The sequence below is a fragment of the Ziziphus jujuba genome, chromosome 6 (genome assembly GCF_031755915.1).
Source record: "Ziziphus jujuba cultivar Dongzao chromosome 6, ASM3175591v1".
Classification (NCBI taxonomy): Eukaryota; Viridiplantae; Streptophyta; class Magnoliopsida; order Rosales; family Rhamnaceae; genus Ziziphus; species Ziziphus jujuba.
In genome coordinates, this window is record NC_083384.1 from 14,749,237 (window position 1) to 14,770,675 (window position 21,439).

At 30.3% G+C, this 21,439-nt stretch overlaps 2 protein-coding genes and 1 long non-coding RNA gene across 4 annotated transcripts; all 3 read right to left on the reverse strand.

Annotated features, from left to right (window-relative positions):
• Positions 1-2,109: 2,109 nt before the first annotated feature.
• LOC107430468 (ent-kaurenoic acid oxidase 2) lies at positions 2,110-5,839 on the reverse strand. 2 transcript variants are annotated; one of them, XM_016041309.4, is made up of 8 exons: positions 5,530-5,839; positions 4,636-5,116; positions 4,090-4,350; positions 3,632-3,721; positions 3,138-3,216; positions 2,928-3,034; positions 2,703-2,824; positions 2,110-2,351 (listed from the first exon to the last, which is right to left on the reverse strand). In XM_016041309.4, the coding sequence occupies exons 1-8, from the start codon at positions 5,769-5,771 to the stop codon at positions 2,246-2,248; spliced, it is 1,488 nt and encodes a 495-aa protein (XP_015896795.2). In that variant the 5' UTR covers positions 5,772-5,839; the 3' UTR covers positions 2,110-2,245. The 2 variants fall into 2 exon arrangements, with proteins under 2 accessions (XP_015896795.2, XP_048320107.2); XM_048464150.2 differs by lacking the exon at positions 2,110-2,351 and adding an exon at positions 2,438-2,616.
• A 3,504-nt stretch (positions 5,840-9,343) lies between these two features.
• Positions 9,344-10,811, reverse strand: LOC107430465 (uncharacterized). The gene is made up of 2 exons (XR_001582556.4): positions 10,659-10,811; positions 9,344-9,745 (listed from the first exon to the last, which is right to left on the reverse strand). It is a non-coding gene; the product is annotated as an uncharacterized LOC107430465 (long non-coding RNA).
• Positions 10,812-11,997: 1,186 nt separating this feature from the next.
• Positions 11,998-18,062, reverse strand: LOC107430463 (serine/threonine-protein kinase BSK2). Its single transcript, XM_016041300.4, has 10 exons — positions 17,535-18,062; positions 17,183-17,406; positions 16,431-16,566; positions 15,681-15,814; positions 14,871-14,976; positions 14,344-14,429; positions 13,525-13,713; positions 13,260-13,418; positions 12,766-12,879; positions 11,998-12,561 (listed from the first exon to the last, which is right to left on the reverse strand). The coding sequence occupies exons 1-10, from the start codon at positions 17,617-17,619 to the stop codon at positions 12,310-12,312; spliced, it is 1,485 nt and encodes a 494-aa protein (XP_015896786.3). The 5' UTR covers positions 17,620-18,062; the 3' UTR covers positions 11,998-12,309.
• Between the last annotated feature and the right edge of the window lie 3,377 nt (positions 18,063-21,439).

Sequence of the window (21,439 nt, forward strand, 5' to 3'; positions counted from 1 at the left end):
TTGAGATGGTTAGCATCTCATTAGTTTTTTTTTTTTTTTTTGTTAATCTGTTCCTTTAAATTCAGGTACCTAATGGACTAACTATACGAGCTATGCGATTGCATACCTTCATTTTTAGTACTATGTGGAGTTTCTCATTCTTTTATTTTGTTATTGTGTTATCACTTCTTTGTTATTTGTTATATTTGTATTTTGAACATCCTTAGTATACTCTAATGCTAATTATTGGCATGGGGTACTGTATTTATTATTTAGTTATTAATATGTTGTTTATATTTAATGGGGTACTGCAATTTTGTAGACAAATTGTGATAAGGGGGAGGAATAAGGTGGATGTATATTCACAAATATGTTTTTTATATAGGAAAATTTGAGCAAGTTAAATTTATAGGAAAGATACTATTTAATTTTTTATATAATTTTCGATGAGGTTTTCTCTAATCAGGACTGTCCTAGGTTAGGATAGGAAATTCTAGAAAGAGTGCTGACATTATAAATCAACTAAAAAATGAAAATTTTCTTATAAAAAATAGCGGTAAAAGTTTATAAGATATGGAAAACTATTTTACTTCTTGTACTAAGCATAAGTAAGTTAAAAAAAAAAAAAAAAGTAGAAGTAGCCAAACCTTTTTTATCTAAATCAGAAGTTTATTGCATTTTAGTATGTGTATATGTATTAAAAATAAAAATATGCATATATATAAATATTATTACAAGAATAATTGATTAATTGAGAACATACAATAAAGTATAAAAATAGGAGAAAAAGAACAACCATAGCCTATAAATTCAAAAGTTTTTCTAGCTAGTATCGAATTAGAATTTTAGAGGGATACGTAGAATAATGAAAAGAAACATAAAGAAAATTGATGAATGAAAGTGATCTAAACATGAAATCTACATGTTTATTTGGTAAATTAAATTAAAAAAATTATTGTTAATTCTTTATTTATATTTTCATATGTAGACCAATATGAAAAATGAAAAAAAAAAAAAAAGATCGGTGCCTTCTGAAGCCTTTATAAGTTTTTCAATTTGAGGGAGAAAGAAAATGGATATACTGTTTAAAGTTTTGGGAAAGGTTTGTAAAAGTTATACAGGTGGGTGGGGGAGAATTTACAGGGAAAAGTTTTCATATTTCAATAAATAGTCTATAAAAGTCAGGATTTTTAAAAGTTAATAAAAACAACTTTTATATACATTTTAAAATTTTATATTGAATACTCCATAACTTTTTAAGTTATTAAAAGTATATTTTATTTAAACTTTTTGATTTCTTAAAAAAAGTTTTTTAAGATATGTATTGATTACACCCTTTTCAGACTACCATCATCTTCTGCAGCCACAAATCTTTCACGTCTTTCCCTTTTTGTGCTCCCCATTTTGCTCTTTTGTTTTCCTTCTTATTACATACTGAAGGATCTTTTCTAACTACTTGCGTGCCCGGAACACAAATAAATAAATAAATAAAAGAAAAAATATTCAATTAGATTTTTATATAACCTATCTTCAATTCACCTCTTATACGTTCAAGCTTTTGAGAAAAATAATACCGTTTTATGGTTTAACAGAGATAAAAAGTAATATTTCCCCCAAATTAACATATAACCAAGACAAAAATATATAAAAATTGGTATTAAATGTGATAGCTTATATGGTCGTATATTTCATGTTGATATTCTAAATGTTCATAGTTGAGCCTACTGATAAATTCTTCCATAGAAAGATGGAGAAGTAATGTAGATTTAATCCTTAAAACAAAAGGGGAAGGAAAGCACAGAAGGCAAAATCCTGCTTCTTCTTCTTTTTTTCTTTTCTTTTCTTCTCCTCTATTTTTTTTTTTTTTTCAACTAAGTCTTCTACTATGAACTTAATTCACAAGATTTTGGGAGATATTAGAACTTTTGGAACTGTAGTCATATGTGACATGAAAAGTCCTATTGTAAATCCCAAAAATTGAAAGGGTAGGGACGATGCCTAACTTTTTTTTATTAATTATTTTTTTAATGTAATCCTTTATCTTCTTTTTTTTTTTTTTTTTTAACATAATATGGATGTGTGTACATAGCTTTCAATTGGGTGCATAATTGCATGCATAGCTTTCCACTGGAAGAAAGTTTTTTATTTGGATTCCACTTATTGTATTAACTTATTATGTCTACAAAAGCATTTCAAAATACTATTCAAATGGAAAGCAACAAGAAACTGAGAATACCATGGCCCATTGCAAAACCCATCTGCTTATTCATGTAGAGAGTGAGGGAAGCTTGTTGATTCTTGCAAGGCAGTTGTCTTTGGGCCTTGAATGAGGTAAGTATCCCACTGCACATCCAGGATTGAGTAGTTCAAGCCTGCACTTAGAAAACTTTGAAGGTGAAAAAAAAATTTATTTGCAAATTACAAAAAAAAAAAAAAAAAAAAGTGTATTGATGTGCACGTCAAAGCATTTTGAGTTTGCAGATTTATAGAATCAAATAAAATCATCACCGTTAATAGATTGGATCAATCTAAAATGAAAACAACATAACTTGGTCTGTAGTTCTCAAAAATTTGGGGGTAATTCGTTAAAATCTCTAAGCTTTTGAGAAAGGTTGGAAATATTTTGCTATCAATGCTCTGTTCCAGGAAAAATTTCACCATGATTTAGACTACTATTTCAAAGATAATTAAGTAGAAACACAATGGAATATAGAGAAACTCACTCATAATAAAGAAGAAAATAATGGAGAAAAACAGAAATTTCAAGCTTTGTCAAATCACTTCCAGGGCATAGCCTGCTTCCTATTCCAAAGGGAATGAAAGTACCTCTTAGGGGTATATGTCCCTACAAAATATGTCCACAGATATATTTTGTTAGGTAGATTTTATATATGTTTAACTATAAACGATGATATTATACTTCAGAATTTCCCACAGGTTGAGCTTACCTCCCATCTTGAAGGATTAAACTCCTTTGGATTCTCATAAATTTCTGGATCCAAATGAATTCCCCTATACCAAACCAAAACCTTCCAGCCCTGTGGTATTGTGTATCCTTGGAGGTGAAATTTCTCTGTCAGTCTCAATGCAAAGAAAACGAAATTCGAAAAAAATAAAATAAAATAAAATGCTGATGACAGAGGAATATAAAGGTTTACCACAGATGCCAACATCTGTTTTCGCCTCTCGGTAAGTAAATAATGAGACATTAACCACACGAAGCGTTTCATCAATTACCTATGATGAATCCAAGGGCACTTGTTATTTACGTTCCATGAACCACTATATTCTTAATTTTAACATTTTGTACTTAAATAAGTGGTAAAAAATATGCATATTACTCATACCTGCATTATGAATATGGAGAACAAAATAAGTTATTACCGAGAAATTGAATGACAAAGCACCTCCAAATTGTTACCAATGTCTTAAAAGAAAAAAGTTAAAGAGTTTGCGTTGCATAAATCCTATGATTATATATATTAGCATGTAACTGATTGGAGTTGAACACACAAGCTACATAGGCAACCACATCAAAATGAAAACTTACAGCTTGTTCTTTACGAACCATTTGAAATGAGTAGTACCTGAAATCATGGATGCATTTACAACTTGCTGCAGAAAAGTTAAAAATGGGTATGCAAAGAAGTACCTTGGAAAGATATTCCATTTGCTTGATTTCTTTAAAGCTCAATCCTTTGTCTGTAGATGGCCTTCTTCGTAAAATCTCGTCCTGCTCTGCCTGAAAAAATAAGTTAAACAGGACAACCTTATAGATACCAGAAGTTTCGGACAACTAAAACGATTATGTAATAGGAAGAATGAACGATGCCTTCATAATATCAGCCGAAATCCCAAACATTTCATTCTTTTAAAAGGTATCAGTACAAACAAAGAGATATTTCTGTTTATATCAAATTATACTATGCTCAAACTTTTAAGTGATTTTCAAGCTGCAATCGGTATTAGCAATATAGTGTTGGAAAGTAACAAGCAAATCAAAATAATTTGACAGCAGAAAATACTAGAGACTGAAACTCGAATGGCATCATAATTTCCTTAATGTAAAGGGCATTTATATGAATTTCTAATCATTATTTTGGCACCTACCTTGGCTTTCTGCAAATATTCAGGATGTTTGTATAAGAAGAAGGCTGCCCACATAGTGGCATGGGCTGAAGATTCATGGCCAGCATTTAAGTACATCAGAATTACATCAATAATCTCCTCATCATCCAAATTTCTACCATTCTCATCCTCAACTTCTAATAGTAAATCCAACATATCTGTTTTTTCCTCTGATATACTCTTCTCCCTAGCTTTCCTTCTATCTATAACAGCTTGAAGAATATCGACCAACTTTCTTCGAGCCTACACGATGCAAGAATATCTTGAGTTTAGTTTGCTTAGAATATATACATGATTTGTCACAGATAGATAAGACTTAAAGCTTACCGTCCTGCTGTAGATACACAAATTGACATATCGTCAAACCAGAAAGAATAACATTTATGAAAACTGTACATTTTTTTTTTTTTTTTTTCATAAATGATGTTGAGAAACTAAATTCCAAATGGACATAGCTTTATTTAGAGTTCTCAAATTGTAGAGGCACAAGTTTTGCATGCTAATTTGCAATTAAACTAAGAATCTGACCTTTAGTGCTTTATGGTAAGCAAAGCCAGGAAGATTGATGGCCATGGCTCTTAGTCCATGATTTAGAATAGCATATTCTTTCTCCATGACATCCACCATCGGACCACTTTCACGGCTCACGAAGATGTACATAATTATCTTAAAAGTGATCTTCCTTATCTCAGTCAAGAACTCAATTGGTCTTTCTTCTTTAGCCAATTCATCCAATGAAGTTGCTATGACATCCTTGATATACTCATGATACATGGACAGTGCCTTCTGGCCGTTGATTGGAGCGGCAGTTAGGCGGCGGAGACGCTTGTGTTCTTCCTCAGAAATTCCAAGGAATGATTTCCTCCCCAGTAACTCAAAAGTAGATTTAGGCCAACCTTGCTTGAACTGCACATCATCCATTAATACCCTTCTACATGTTTCAGGTGCTGTGACAATAATGGTTGGGCTTCCAAACATATAAGCCCTGTAAATTCCTGTTCTACCAAATCTGGTTTTCCAACAGGGAACCAAAAAAAAAAAAAAAAAAAAAAAAAAAAAAAAAAAAAAAAAAAAAACTTAAATATATGTTCCAAATGGGATCATAAAAGTATATTAATTGAATCTGCACGCAAATCCATTAATTCTGTGTTAGAGAGTTCAACTTTCAAACATATTATCTACAAGAAATTTGAACTTGCTATTTTAACATATACAATTCATTACTTATGGTCACTTCCTGTTAAGATTTTTACAACATTAGACTAATCCCACAAGTATCATAAATGGGTATCAAACAAACAAACTGTAACATTGTTCTCTCTTTTTGGTGTACCATATAAATTAATTATGCATTTTAAGGTTTCCCAACAAGTGTAAGAAAGTGACAGTCAGTTAGAGAGAGAGAGAGAGAGAGAGAGAGACCTGTTGATGAAGTAGGAGATGAATGAATCAGGGTGGCCAAATTTGAAAGCAAAGAGGAAAAACCACATGTTCCCAACTAGTGGCCATCCCATGTCACCTGGAGGCAAAGTAGTGTACTGATTTGGACCCAACCTGCTTGTATAAAACCAGTCATTTGCTCTCTTTAGGATCACACATGCCGCAATGAAACCCCCAAGAAAAGCTGTGAAAACCCACCACCAAAAACCCAACTCCATTTCCATATTTTCTTGCTTTCCAAGACTTCAAACAATGACACCCTAAAAAAGGCACATTTAGAGCTTGTGATCAGGGTGTCTTTGACCAACTTTATTCATTTATTATATAATTGTGCAGTTGCTGTAGTGATGTCATGTCTGTTTTTTTGGACTTATTTGTCTGTTTGAATGATACCATTTTGGACACTTCACTTGCTAAGATAAATGTTGGATTATTAAAGTCCATAAATATTAAACGTATCAGGTCATCAGATAATATATGTGGGAATTTTTTAGTGAATTTTGCTTTTGGTGAATATATAAAAGTTGGAAATGCAGCGTTTAGTAATAATCTTAAATGGTGGACCTACAATTTTTATACATTTATAGTTCTGTTTATATGATCAAGTGGTGCTTGAACATCTACTGTCTTAGCTAGAATCCAATTGTTTTAAAACACCTCGGTGGGAATTTTTTAGTGATTGTAAAGTCAAAGGATGCTCAAATATTTCATCACCTTTAAACAAATAAAAAAATGACATCTGCAGTCTCCAGGACCACTCATTTTATATTTTATCAGCAGAGATAATTTTGGACTAGCGTTTTTTTCTTTTCTTTTTCTTTCAAAAAAAAATTTAAATATAATGGACATGTTTACAATTTTATATATATATATATATATATATTTTTTTTTATCGTGGAGGCTTGGACCTTGGAGTTTGATGCCATTTGTTTGTCCCTAGCCAAGCAGAAAGACGTTCTTTTTTCCTTTTTTTTAAAAAATCAATTATTTATAAAGAAGTTCTTTTCGTAATCTTAAAAGAGTTTACATAGTATCTTTTTTCCATACTACTATTTAAATTTATAAAAATATATAATATAATTTTATATAATATTTTTAATATAATATAATTTTATATAATATTTTTAATATCTAAAATATTTATCATTCATATAACTATGCCAAAAAAATATTTTTTTTTTCATAAATATTTCACAAATCAAACACCATTTTATAAGAACTATTTACAATATTTTTGGACGAAATTGATAGCTATGGAAATTAAAAAAAAAATAAAAATTTCTGTTAAAAGATTTTTGGATAATGGAAAAATATGTTCATTGGAGTGTTCAATTTCAAAATTATAAATGTTTCTAAAAATATTTGGCCGTATACTTTTAAATACATTTTTTATATTCCATCGTACACTTCTAAACATATTTGAAATGTTCATCTGTAAAAACATTCAATTGGATACTTCTTAATACATTTGAGATGCTCAATCGCATACTTTTAAACATATATGAGATATTCATATTTAAAAGCGTTTAATCATATGTTTATAAATATATTTAAAATGTTTAATTACATATTTCTAAACATAAATATATTTAATTAGTAAATATTATCAATAATAAATTTAAGTTAAGATAAAAATATAAATTTATAATGTGATTGTATAAAATTCATTTAGTAGTGCAATTAGAACTTTTCTTATTTAATACTACTTAGTGCTAAAATAATTAAAATGAAGGTTAATTATTAACCAGTAGCTTGAAGTTTGAGATGCATGCGAATTAGACCTGAAGCTTGGGATTGTATAAATTGAATCATGAAATTTCAAATTTGTTCCAAATCGATCTAATTGACCAACGGTGTAATTAAGTATCAAAAAAAATATTAAAAGAGAATTAGTGTAAACGGTAACATGTTTTTCAAATTCTTTTGAGATCTTTGAATAAACAATGCATTTATTTTAGAATGGTATTTTTGTCTTTTCACTAATCAGTTTTATGTTTAATTACTTATTTAATGATAAATATAATTTGAAATCTGAAAAAATATGAAAATAAAAGGACAATTGTGCAACACTTTCAAAATAGAGGATAAGTTTATGTAATTATTCCTTTTAAAAATTATTTGCACATATAACTGGCTTTTCCTAATTTATCTATAATTATAAATGTCCCTTTAAAAAAACCAGTAAATCCCATTTTAAAATTTTGTGGAACCATTGACCAAGTTTGAATAGTAACTTTAGTTTCTAAAGAATAGTAATAACTTTTTTTTATTTATTTCTTTTTTTCAAAATCCTTTTATATATATTTTCCCTCTATCGACAAAGAAATTCGAACCCAAAATAATTGCTCGAAGTAATTGGGCTGCCGTGCGTGATCTAAATCTTTGACAAGTTCAATTAAATGAAATGCTTCAGGCTTTGTCCTTTATGAACAAAGACTAGAAGTACCTCTGAGTTTTATATTGGCAAGGTGTTTTTAGTTTTCACTCCATAGGATTTATTTTTAATTTGCTGCAAAACCTCCAATTCGTTTAACTAACAATTTTTATGAATGAAAATGGCCTGCAACTATTTAATCTTAAACCATGTTTTGGTGTACAAAATGAACATTCCTCTAATAAAAAAAGAATAATTATTTATAGAAATAAAAATAATAATAAAAAAAAAGTTTAGCCCTTTATTATTATTATTTTTTTTCAAAAATTTTCAAAATTTGATATAAATTAATTAAAAATTTAGTTTTATATTTTTGCTATATGATAGTCCATCCAAATTCAAATTTATCAAAATATGTTAAGATATATTTTAAGTTTATTCATATTAAAACATAGAAATAACATTTTTGAGGTTTTTAAAGGAACAACTATTTTTTCGAATCGAGATTTATCTATTTTTATGTAATAATTACTTTTAAATTTAAAAATGCACCAAATATGGGAAAAGTTAAACCCATGAAATAGCTTTTGTATTTCGACATCAATTTCATAAATAATCCAAACATATTAAATTATGTTTTTGCAATGACTAATTTAGAATAATATTTTAAAAGTCAAATGTTTGACTCTACCCCTTTTTTTTTTAATTATTTTACATTTTCTCATAAGTTAATAGCAGTTATCAAATGGTTTGGAGGAATTATACAAGTGTTTGCTGCTTATGATATTTTCTAGAATTAAGCAATCAATCTAACATTCAACTACCATAACACCATCGGAGATTAGTGTTTGTTTGTTTATAGAATAATGTTAAGCATTTTTTTTTTTTTTTTTGGGTTGAAAAATAATGTTAAGGTTCTTTAGAATATGGTAATACGTACAAACGTCATCTACAAAAGAATAATTCTTTAAATCAATAATTCAGAATCTATACGCTAAAATAACACCTAAAAAAAAAAAAAAAATTATAGTTAGAAGCTATAACTCGCTCACATCACTGACAAACGTTGCCAGCAAGCTGCAACTCAATTAAAGAAACTTTTTTTCAAGTCTAAAAATTTCTCAGAAAGAAAAATGACAAGAAATCATGCTAGCTTTGAGCGTAAGTTCGGTAGAAATGAAAAGTCAGAAAGAAGGGATGGAAAAGTAGGGAGGATGAAAAATTTTCCCTCCCTACCAAACATAGCCTAAAAAGTTAATCAAAACATGCAAGAATTACAGGGTCAGAGTAGAACCTCAAGAATGTTCATGTACCACTTCCATCAAATTTTGCAATGTAAAACTAAAACATCAGAATTCCATATGAAGCAAGTATGAACTGTAAATTAGAGATATCAAGTATGAACAACAAGAGAAGCATAGATAAAGTAAATTGACTTGGAGTCATAGACTCTCAATTTATTCATGTAATGGAAGTTCAAGAACACGAAATCCACCAGCAGAAATTATTAGAACTTACAGAATTACAAGTATTCCATAAGAAATACACTGTAGCTGAACATCATGATGTCCATTGCAACTACTCAGTATTTGGCATCAGTAGATTGCAGATAAGAAATGGAAATCAGTTCAGACCGATACTGTTCGATTAGGTCGTCGCTCGACTCCACAAACCCATCCACACTACCGAATTCTTCCAAGGACAGGTTAAAATCAAGAATCTTATCAGGCACAGGATAAGAGATTGCAATGAGCAACTCTCTTATTAGCTCCTCGGTAACTCTCTGACTGGATGCTCTGATATCCATAAAATGTTGGCTCTTTCCTGCATCTCACACCCAATATTCTCAAACAAACATCATCCTCAAAATAGAATACAAAAAACATTGCAATTTTCTTTTTCTTTTATTTTTTTCCTTTTTTTCCCCCTTCTCTAGATGACCAAAAGAGAAACTATCATCTAACCTTATCTCCCAGCTTATACAATTCTACTTAAAACAGCCTATCGAATCATTCTGCACTATTAATTTGGTAAAAAAATGACATTAATTGGTTTACAAGTTACAACATCACAAACCAAATCACCAAAAACTAACTGGATCAAAAAATAAAAATAAAAATGCAAATCTTTAATATGCCATAACTCATTTACCATTTAACAATTAATATTACTTTCAAGTAAATATTCCATGGAATAGCATGTTTTTAGCCTAAAAACATCATGGAATTTATAGTTTGCTAATTTTGACATATAACCCAAATCACCTTTTAGAATTGAATCTCAATACCCATTTCATATATATGATTCAAACCCAAGTCTATTTCTGAATTCTTAAACCAATATGAAAGTCAAGATTTAAGTTTTCTATTTTTACACACAAAATTCTTGTCCCAGATAATGCCCTCAACCCATAATCGATTACTATTAAATTCTTTATTTTCTTTACGATTCTGTACATTTTCATATAATCGGATCCTCAACCTCAACAAAGTGACATAAACCAGCAAACCAAGAATTGAAATTGACCAAAACCCCCAATTTATTGTTCGGTTTCCAAGAAAACATTTGCCAAATACACATACAAGGGAAGGGGAAGGAAGAATATTGGATAGGCATATTTTCTTTAATTTCTCAGGAACCAAACAGAAGGTAGATCTAACATGATACTTTGAGCAGGACAATTAAAAAACAAATAAATTAAAACTGATAAGAAAAAACAGAAATCGTATAATCGTACCTCTGGCGTTTCAGGGATGGAAGACGCTAAAAGTAAATTATCTTGCCCTTGCGAGTCCTTATCTGTTTAGGATTTCCGTTAAAAGTACCATTTTGCCACTACTATTTACAATTACTAGGTTACCCTTATAGTTTTCTTAAAATTACAATACTTTGTTAAGGAAGAATGACAAAAATAATAATAATATACAAAAATAAAAAAATAAACCTTGGATAAAGAAATTTAAAAAAAAAAAAAAACTTATTAATGTATAAATTGAAGTTTTGAGTATAACCATTAAAAAAATAAAAATTTTAAGTGCTAAATTAATTTATTAGTAACTTAAATTTAATTAATTAATATATATATATATAGTCAATTTCAAATAAAATTTATTTTATTTTATTGAATTAAAATTTTGGATCAAATTAGAATTTAAAATTTAGAAAATGATTAATATAAATACACTAATATACTAAAATCCTATATAGAGAAAGTAAACCCTTTTAATAATTAAATATAATTTTAAATTTTAATTTTTTATATGATTTAAAAGCTAAAATAGAAAATTTTTATGTTAATATTTATATTAAAATTTTTATTTAAACATGATTATATATATATTGAACAATATTAAACTCATTACAACTAATAAAGAAAAAATTTCATCTATATCAAGATTTAAATCCTAAATTTAAAGGTGCATTTAAGTAATTTAGCACGGAGCCAAATCAACATTTTCTTTGGTTGAAAAGCTACGTTAAAGCCTTAACCTTAGAATTTGTTAAAGTGACTTCCCCTTTATTTTAATAAACTTATTAAGTGATTAAATTTTACATCAATATCTAATTATCTTCAAATTATTATTCAGCAGAAAAAAAAAAAACTACAGTAATTTGATTTTATATTTTCAATATTTAAACAAAAATAGTTTTAACTCGGAGTTTCAACTTTAACAAAAGTGAACAAAACTTGTTAAAATAAGTATATTTGAATTAATTTTTAGACAACAAGAATTTTTATCAATTCTATTTACCATCTGAAAAACATAATGGTATAATTTAATCAAGGATCTATGATACAGCATTCGAATCTCTCCATTATATAATAAAATATTAAAAGAGAAATTTGATTAACCAAAATTTGAGCTCTAAACCCCTAAGGTTACATAACACAATCATCCAAAATTATTTTAGAAAATAATAAAATAATCAAGATCTTATGGTAAGACTTTGCCTTATTTACTTATCCAACAGTAAATGATAAGAATCCAATTCCAACACACAAACTCCTAAAGGAATATTTCTTTTGGCAGGTCTTATCAATAAGCTACTCCTTGAACAAGCTCAGCTCAGCCAAATTAAGACAAGGAAAAAGAAAGTTTAAATAAATGGGTGTCCTGAGGCACTTTCTGTTTTGCACTCAACATGATTTGTTTTCCGAATCTATATCCAACTAAAGTGTTAAAATGTTAATAATATACGTGAAATAAACTTATTTTCCATCAGGAACTCATTATACAAAGCTCATCCTCGTAACAATTTAGTCAGTGTAATATTTGATATCTACCAAGTTAAACCACATTTCATTTTGGCCTTGCCAATTTCACTTCCTATCTAGTCATACAAGTGACCTATATTAGTTTTTTGTTACGTAATTACCGAGGCATAGATCAAACACGCCAGCTGTTTTGTCGCTTTGCTTCAAAGGCTGCTCCATCGTTGAGCATGTCTTGAGCATCAGTCTCCATTCCAAGCTTGGAGAGTGCGAGAGACTGCAGGTAGAAAGCTGTTGGCCACTCTGCTATGCATACCTGAGCCTGCATGGCATCTCTCAAGGCAAGTTCTGCTTGTAGGTTCATCAAATAAGAGAAGGCTCTTCGTGCAAATACAGTAGCCGACGGCACCGCCATCATACCAACTAACTGCTCATCATGACAAGAAAAAGCAGGGTCGTTACGTAATTACGCAACCAAAAATTTGGTCTATAAAACGAGCCATGAATTATATATTCAAACTTCAAAAGATTATAACCAGTATTGCTGTATGTGTCTAAAATTGTTCAGACTTCAGTATTATATATGCATTTGAGAAGTACAGTTTAGAGGCCAATTGTGTAAGAGAAATACCTTGGAATAATACTCAATAGCACTCTTGAAATCTTTGTCCCTAAATGCAATATCCCCAAATTTCTTAGTGTTCAACATGTCTTGCACTTGTTGTGTCCATTCTTGAAATGAAAGCTACATGTAAAGACCGCCGCATCAAAATGAAGAGACCAGGAACATAAAATGACATATACACTCAGTGTAACCGATGATAAATCATGTCTACATACATACTGTATCAAAAGAATTTAGATATTTCACTTATTGTGTAATGCAAAAAATTTTGCCTCTTATATATTTAACAGGGAAATGATAAATTATTGTTTGAATACATATGTTTTATGAGTATTTGTTGAGAGAAGTAGGTCAATTTGATTATTTCAATAAATTCATTATAAGCAATCTATTGGCAAAACTGGCCAAATTATAATGAAGCGTTGGTTCATCCGACTCTGCATCTTGAACAATTCTGTTTAACGGATGTCAAACCAGAAAATCCAAGGGCATAGGTGTACCTCATTTTCTGCACCCTCTTCATCTTTATAACCCGTTTTAAGCAGAATCTCATGAACTGCAGTAAGATCCATTCTAGCACAAGCCTTTCCTAGGGGAGAAAGCATGGTTGGCGGTGTGACTGTACTCTTAGTAATGCCCATAAGAATGTGAGATGCAACCTTTAACAAACCAATGGAAAAATTCAGAACATACTTTGAAGCAAAATGTCATCATAAGTCAAATCATAGCAGGTTCAAGATTGGAGGAGATGGTGAAAAAGTTTACCTCTTTCTGCTTTTGAAGTGGTGCCACTGCTGCAAGAAGAAACCTAGTATCAGGTCTATCCTTAGCCTCGGACTGAAGACATTTTGAAGCAAGTTCAATCAACTTAGTAGCATCATCATTCGAGTACTGCCCTTCCAATGAAGAATCCATTAACAACAATACACTTTTCCCCCTTATCAAGTCCAGTGCCTGTAGATGCAACAACTCGTCAAACTTTAACTATTTCCTGTAGCACCAGATTTCACTTAAAATAATTGAATATGCATGAATAAAGACATTTATAAGCTCCCAAATTTTTAATTAGAAGAAAATTTGAAAAATGTTCTACGTAACTGCAAATTTAACTCATGAAGAATTGCAAAGGACAATGTAAGAGTAAGCAAAATTTAATTATTAAGAACATGCAACCTATACACTTTTTGTAAAATCCATTTATCAGTTTTTGGTACAGTATTTCAATATACCAGTTAGAGATACTATAGAAATAAAAAGTTAGTATAAACTTTAGACATGTAAAAAAATCAAATGAAGTATATAAAAAGTTAGTATAAACTTTAGACATGTAAAACAATGAAATGAAGTATACTGGATATATTCAGTAGATGGTAAAGTCAGAAATAAACTTCAGACTGTAGAATTTATTAAGCATGGATTTGTCAAGCTGTGGTTAGGTTTTGAGACATCCCATCCATTAAAGATACTTTGCAACATGGCAGTTTATGCAATATAAAATGTCAAATAGATTCCACTAAAATGGATTCGAGGAAACCCACACAAGTAAAACAATCTAACAACTTCATGGAATAAAAGGCAACATACATGGCTTGGAGGAATATGCTTCCCACTCAAAAGGCCCAAAAGAACTGTTCCATAACTGTAGATTACACTCTCTGGGATGACTCTGCCTGCATAAGTTTGACACTATCAATTTCTTTGGATATTGATTTCCATATCTCCAGACTCCAATGATATTGACCACATAGGGTAATACTACTAAACAAAAAAACTGAAAATATCGCATATGTTCTAGAATAAGTACTCTTTTCCACAAGTGCATACTTGAGAAGAATGGAGCGAACTCAAAGTATTTCATTGATGAATAAAATAACCACGTGTTCCAGTTATAATGCTGGTAACCATTACGTTGACTTGTAAACCTTATTTTCCCAAAACACCAAACTCTCTAAAATGTAATTCCCTGGTCCGTCAGAGAAAGACAATCTAATAATTTAAGCAAATGTATGTCATCCACCTTCATCAGTAGTAGTTGACAATTACAAGGAAATAGGAAATCAATTCGACAAACTTAATTCAACCAGAAGGATGAAATTTCTGATGTGATTTACCTGTCCGTAAGAACTCTGGCGGAGTATAAGCTAAATTAGTGCTGTAGCTTTTACCATCACGACTATTTTTCATAAGGCCAAAACTAGATAAACAAGGGTCACCATCCTGCCACAAGTGAATAAATTAGTTACAATCCAATCACAACAGTGTTACAGAATTCAAGTCAGATTCACATGTGTGATTACAAGATGCCTGGCATTCAGCAATTTTGAGGATAGCATGTGGTGTATAAGAGTATGCAATCATGAGAACCTTAAGCGCCACTGCCAAGATAAAGACAGAGCTCTATACAGATCCAAGAAACTATACGGTTCAAAATAAATGAAAGAACTATGTTACAGGCTCAGTGAATACAGGTCAACAATAAAGAAATCACTAAGGGGCCCTATAACCTTAAATAGAACTGTGCATAGCAGAGCTAATGAGCAGAATTCATGTGGTGGGGCCTGAGTAATTGAAATAAAGCATGGTTAAATTGATATCATTGAAGATGCAAAAGTCCTTGCTGTAAATTAAAAACCACTATCAAGCATGATCTTGTACATAGGTTATATTTCAAGTATCAGAGGATAAAGCAACTGCTTTTGATCTTGTAAGTACTTTCTGGCTGATGGATCAAACCATATTTGAGGAATTAGCAAAGAGAACAATTTTTTTAATAATTTATCTTTTGAGTTTCTTTATAATGTCAGCACTTCCTTAAAGAGCAAAAGTTGCTTAAAAAGTAACAAATGCAAACAAATAAGTCTAGCATATACAACTACCCTAAACAATCAATGGAATATCGAGTGAAAAGTTCATAAGCATACCTCATCAAAGAGAATTCTATATGCATTCAAATCATGATATATCTTCCGATCTTCTGCACTACAATGATCAAGTGCCAGTGCAATATTGTATGCCACTCTGACACGCATTTCCCACGGCAGTGGCTTCTTGTCCCCTATAACAGAAAAATGACAGAAGTCAATATGAAAAAAATACACTAGACCCTCAACAGATATAACATTTAAAGGAATAAATGTGAAATCTTGAGAATACATATAGCACTAGAGAATTTGCACCAAGACACATTCATCCCATAAAGTGATATATTAGGCATAACTATTACAGGAAGCAATTATACTTTGGGATCGTGCATATATGCGCGAGACTAATACTACTCAACTGAACATGGCTACGCCTTTTATCTCAAAATATTGTACTCTGCTAACAATGTAGTCTTAAAACAGCTTGACTGCCTAAGAGATATTTTGATGAAGTACATAAAACACATGAAATATACATATGGGAGTTCGGAATACTTTTAAGGCTCAATAGAAGCATTAATTGCTTGACATTTCTGACGAAAGGGGAGGGAGTGAGGGACTTTTTTTCTCTCTTTTGCTGAGCGGAGGGAAGACACATCTCAAAGGACACCAATATATGAAAAAAGACGACACAGGAAAAAGAAGACACAAAAGTGGGGGCAAAAGAAAAGAGAAAAGAAATGATCAGCAGCAACTATCAAATCTTTTCAAGTCAGTCTACTGCAAAAAGAGAAAAAGATTGAACCGTACAGTGGAAGAGGTGCTTGGATAGAGTGTCATTGGGCATGTACTCAGCCACCAAGAGCCGCTCATCTCCTTCAGCACAGCAACCAATTAGATTCACCATTCTCTTGTGCCTCACTTTACCCACTCCAGCCGCCTCAGCCTGTTCAGTCAAATATGCTACCAAATTAAAATGCCCAAAATTCCCTGTATGTTTCTTGAGAAAGAAATAGGAAAACAAGCATATAAATGTAAGTAAAATGTTCTAAACTCGTGGAAACCCAAACATTCAGATATTACTTTTTTTATTTTTTATTTTTTTCTTCTTCTTACACTTTCCAGCATCATATACGGAATGCCAAAACCCAAAGAAGAAGAAATAAAAAATTCAAAAAAAAAATAAAATGTTCACGGAGAAGTTGCAATAACTCCACGTACAGTTAAGAATAACTGAAAATGCAGGAAAGCTGTTTGGTTACCGAGAAAATGAAATGAAGCACTGGGAAAATAAATATAGAAATAAATGATCCTCAACAGTAAACCCAAACCCATTACCCAACGAATTTTTTTCCCCTCACTTTCTCACCAAACAAAAAGAATCGAAAAAAAGGAAATGCATCAATTTTCCCCCTCCAAAAATCATAGTCCCCCTTTCCTTCTTTCCTTGCAACCAAACAAACAAAAACGGATGAATCTTCTTTTTCTTTTTCTTTTTTCCCTTTTTTTTTAAATTTTTTTAATTTTTATTTATTTATTTTATTTTTTGATTTTCTCGTTACCACGAACTGCTGAAAGTCAGGCCAAGACTGTTTGGAAAGGCGTTTAACAGCGACCAAAAGATTGTTATCGAGCTTCCCTCTGTAAACCACATTGGGAGCTTTCTCGCCGCTCTCTGAGACAATATATCCTGAGCTAAACCCATTTGTAGCTTTCATGAGCTCGTTCAGACCGTACTCTTTAAATGCCGGAACACAGTGTTCTAGCTCAGCTTGATCCCCATTTCCTTCACAAAAAAAAAAAAAAAAGCCATAAACAAAAAAACAAAAACAACCTCTCAGCAATTACAAAGAAAGAAAACCCATCATCCCAAAAACACAGAAAAAGAAAATATCCAAAATCCAAAAGAGAAACCTGGGTCGGGTTTGATAGTGTCGGGTTGAGAAGAAGGTTCGTCCGGGGAGAGAAAATGGGCAGTCTTGGACTGTAAGCAACCCATTTCTTTTTTTTTTTTTTTTTTTCTTTTCTTTCAGGGATGAACTCAGTCGGACTCTACATAGAAGCAGAACCAATTCTTTGCAAAAACCCCATTACGAATATCAAAAACCCAGAAGGAAAAAGAGAAACGACACAGTATTTGATAATGTGCACGAACTTGGGTGGCTGAGTTTCTAAGCTATGTTGGGACACGAAATGTGAATGTTACAAGTAAAGTTTTACCGGGTATTCCTCTGCAATATCAGCAGAAGAAAAGAAGAAGATGATGATGATGAAAAACGCGAAAAGGGTGAGTCAATGAGCTGACTTAAGCAGCAGTGATCGAGTGAGTGAAATCTGTGAAAAGGGAGTGATAGAGAAAGACAGTGAGACAGTGGGTTAGCAGGGGCATGGAAGACCAAGCAGCAAACAGCCAGGGAGGATGATGATAATAATGAGACTAACAGAGGAGGAATGGCGGAATGGTCATGTGATATGTCTACGTGAGTCACGTGCCGCTCCAGTGGTATCAAGGTCATGTATAGTAGTTTTAATACTGTAGTTATGGTGCGTCTGATCTCACCCATCAAAATCCATCACCAATGTATCATCACCTTATTTTATACATGCAATTTAAGTCATGTTCTATTTGCTTTTTTTTTTAATATTTATCATTTAAATGCACCCAATTGACAAATATCATGACCATGACAAATGAAGGGAAACTGTATCATTTCTTCTAAATAATGATCAAAATTATTGACAAATTGTTTAACTTCAAATTCATAGCTAGCATGGACTTGTATTGATTTAACTAAGACTAGTTTAATTATATATAGAGTTTGTTTTAAAAATAATGTATTTAAAAATATGTTTATATTCGATTAAGACTTCAACCATGTCAATGACTTAATAAAGATTTAACAAATAAATTGACAAGTCATTTTAATTATCCTTTTAGAAATAATCCAATAGTAAGGTTCACCACTTTTTTTTTTTTACTTCCAAAAAAAAAAAAATCTACTATTTTCTTATGTAAAAGTTTTGAGTTCGAATAATTTAGTTCTAATATTCCAAAAAAATAATAATAAATAAATCTAATTTTTTATGGATTATACTATAAATTTCAATGAATATTTTACTACCTATAGTTAAAGTTAACTTTTTCTTTTTTTTTAATAGAAGATGCAATACTTCTCTAATGATTATAACAGTCAAAGTCAAACTATAAAATGGATAAGAGAGGCTCTTTTTTCTTTAGTTTGCAATCATCGTAAAGATTGTATATAGTTTAATTCCTAAGGTTTTTCTCCCCCAAACACCACCCCATCCACACACCCCAAAAAAAAAAAAAGGGCAGAAAGAAAGAAAATCCTGAAGCTATACTTGTGATATTGATTTTTGCAACTACTCTATTTTCATACTTATAATAAAAATCTAAATGCAATTCATAATAATTTACAAAAGACCATGTTATTTATTGATGTAGGCATTCTTTACTACGAATGCAAGAGTTGCACAAACCTTGAGTAAATTGATTAGTTAGATGTATGAATTATAATTTGTGAGTCCTACACATTACATCATTTTTTTTTTTTTGGTTTAAAATAATTTATTTTATTGAACTTGTAAATTTTTGGTCAAATTGATTTGATCAAATCATTGAATTTCTAGTTTACAAAGAGATAATAATAAAAAAATAGTAATAATAAAGTTTCATGCATTGCTAATTATCAAGTTAATTTAATACTTTGTTCCTTACGAATAGCCAAAAATTTATACCGATCTTGAAGTGGGGAAAGAAACCTATGCTTAAATTAAGATGTTCTGTATAAGTATTATAATCAAATGGCCGTGTAAATAGGGAGCATGATAGATTATTATGGAAGCGCTTTCATGTTATCATATCCCATCTTATTTATATGGAAGGTACAGAGAATTGAATTAGGTGTCTCCCCAGGAGGAAAGCATGCAAAGCCTGCAAAAGAGAACGCAAATTTTAATGACCGAGAAAAGTGTCATTAATGTTTCCCAAAGTTCTATTACCCCAAAAAAAAAAATAAAAATAAAAATAAAAGTTTGCCAACGATTCATTAAAAAAAAAAAAAGAATAAATAACCACATTATTTTTTACAATCAAAATTAAAATGTTACAATTTATATTGTTAGTTTTAATTTATTATATTTTAGTCTAATTTAATATCTTAGCAAACAGTAGCTCACGCCTTGTTAAATATGACCTACTTAATCAATATTAAAATGTAATTTGATCGAATTTGTTGCATTTATATATTAGACTAGAATATAATAAATTAAAATTTACACGGGTATTTGAGAATTCTAAGATGAATTAATTAAACAAATATTTTATTTTGCCAAAAGGCTTTTTCTATGTTCATCCACAAATATATTTATTTTCTAATTAATTTACTTCAATAATACTAAAATAACTAATTTACTTTATTTATTTTAATATTAAGTAATCTCAAATATTTGAATTATTGCCCAATAATAAAATTTAATAAAAGCATTTTTTATTTATTTTGGCAACATTTAATAATCCAATGATTAGAATAAGTAAAATCCCAAATCAAACTAAAAAGAAAAAACAGCAAACATTTTTTTTTTCTGGTAATTAAAAACTAGAAAACGTTAATTGGAATCCCCCTGTAAATGCAATTGCACGCTACCCATTTTGATTCAATGATTTAAAAGCTTTTAGAAAGCTCCTTACCCTTTAAATTAATGCTCTTACATCTTTGGTACTTAGCTACATAACTAAAAGGACAATAGCCTAAAGAATATAGCAAAATTTTTTTAGCTTGAACTGTGGACTTAGTTAGATTGTATGAATATATATATATATATATATGTACGATTAAACTTATTGTTTGATAGCGGTGAAATAGGTAATTAACATATATATTTGCATAAGGTAAGTAATTTGTTATGGAAGCACTAATGGTGATTAAAAAAATATGTATCTGTGAAGGATAGGTTAGCAAAAGGATGGAGGAGTATAAAGTTATGCCCTTTAACACTACATAATTGTTTCTGCTGGAAAACCAAATAACAAAATCAATGTTTTTATTGGAAAATAATTCAGAATTTGAATTTTCTATACCAATAATAATAACTATATATTGATGTGTTTGTATGCAAACTGGATTCATCTCATTATTTCAATATGATATGACTTAATTTTCTCCAACACTGATATAAATGTCAATTTCTTTTTCTTTTTTTTTGTATTTTTTTATTATTTATTTTTGCTTTTGAAAAATATCTCTTTTAACGCTTTCATCTGTGAGACATTTGGGTTCCTGTACATGAAGCCTAACAAAGCCCAAAGATGTATTTTCACTACCATTGGTTTTTCATATTTGGGTCTTGGAGAGTTAAAAAAGGAAAAACACAAAAATGTTCATCCTTTAGCCAAAATGTAGAAAAAAACACAAAAATGGTTTGCTTTGCAATCTCCATTATTATCAAAATTTTACCAAGAAATTTAAGAATATAATCAACATAATAGGCTCTTGTAACTTTACCGATTTCTTTTACTTTGATGATAACCTTCATTTTTATTTATAAAATTTTATGAAAATATGAAAAAGAATGAGAAAAATATATAAAAAGAAATTGAAAAAAATAAAGAAAAATCAAGGAAAAACCATGTTAGTTTAAGGTTGAAGACCATACACTCGTCTAATTGGAAAGAAGATTCTTATTATGGGCAGGTAATGGGGTATAAACAAAATTAAATAAGACTACCCGTTCCTATAAGGAGAGGGTCCTTTCTATGATAAGGGGGGGGTGCACACCTTGGCCCCTCCTGGAAGGAA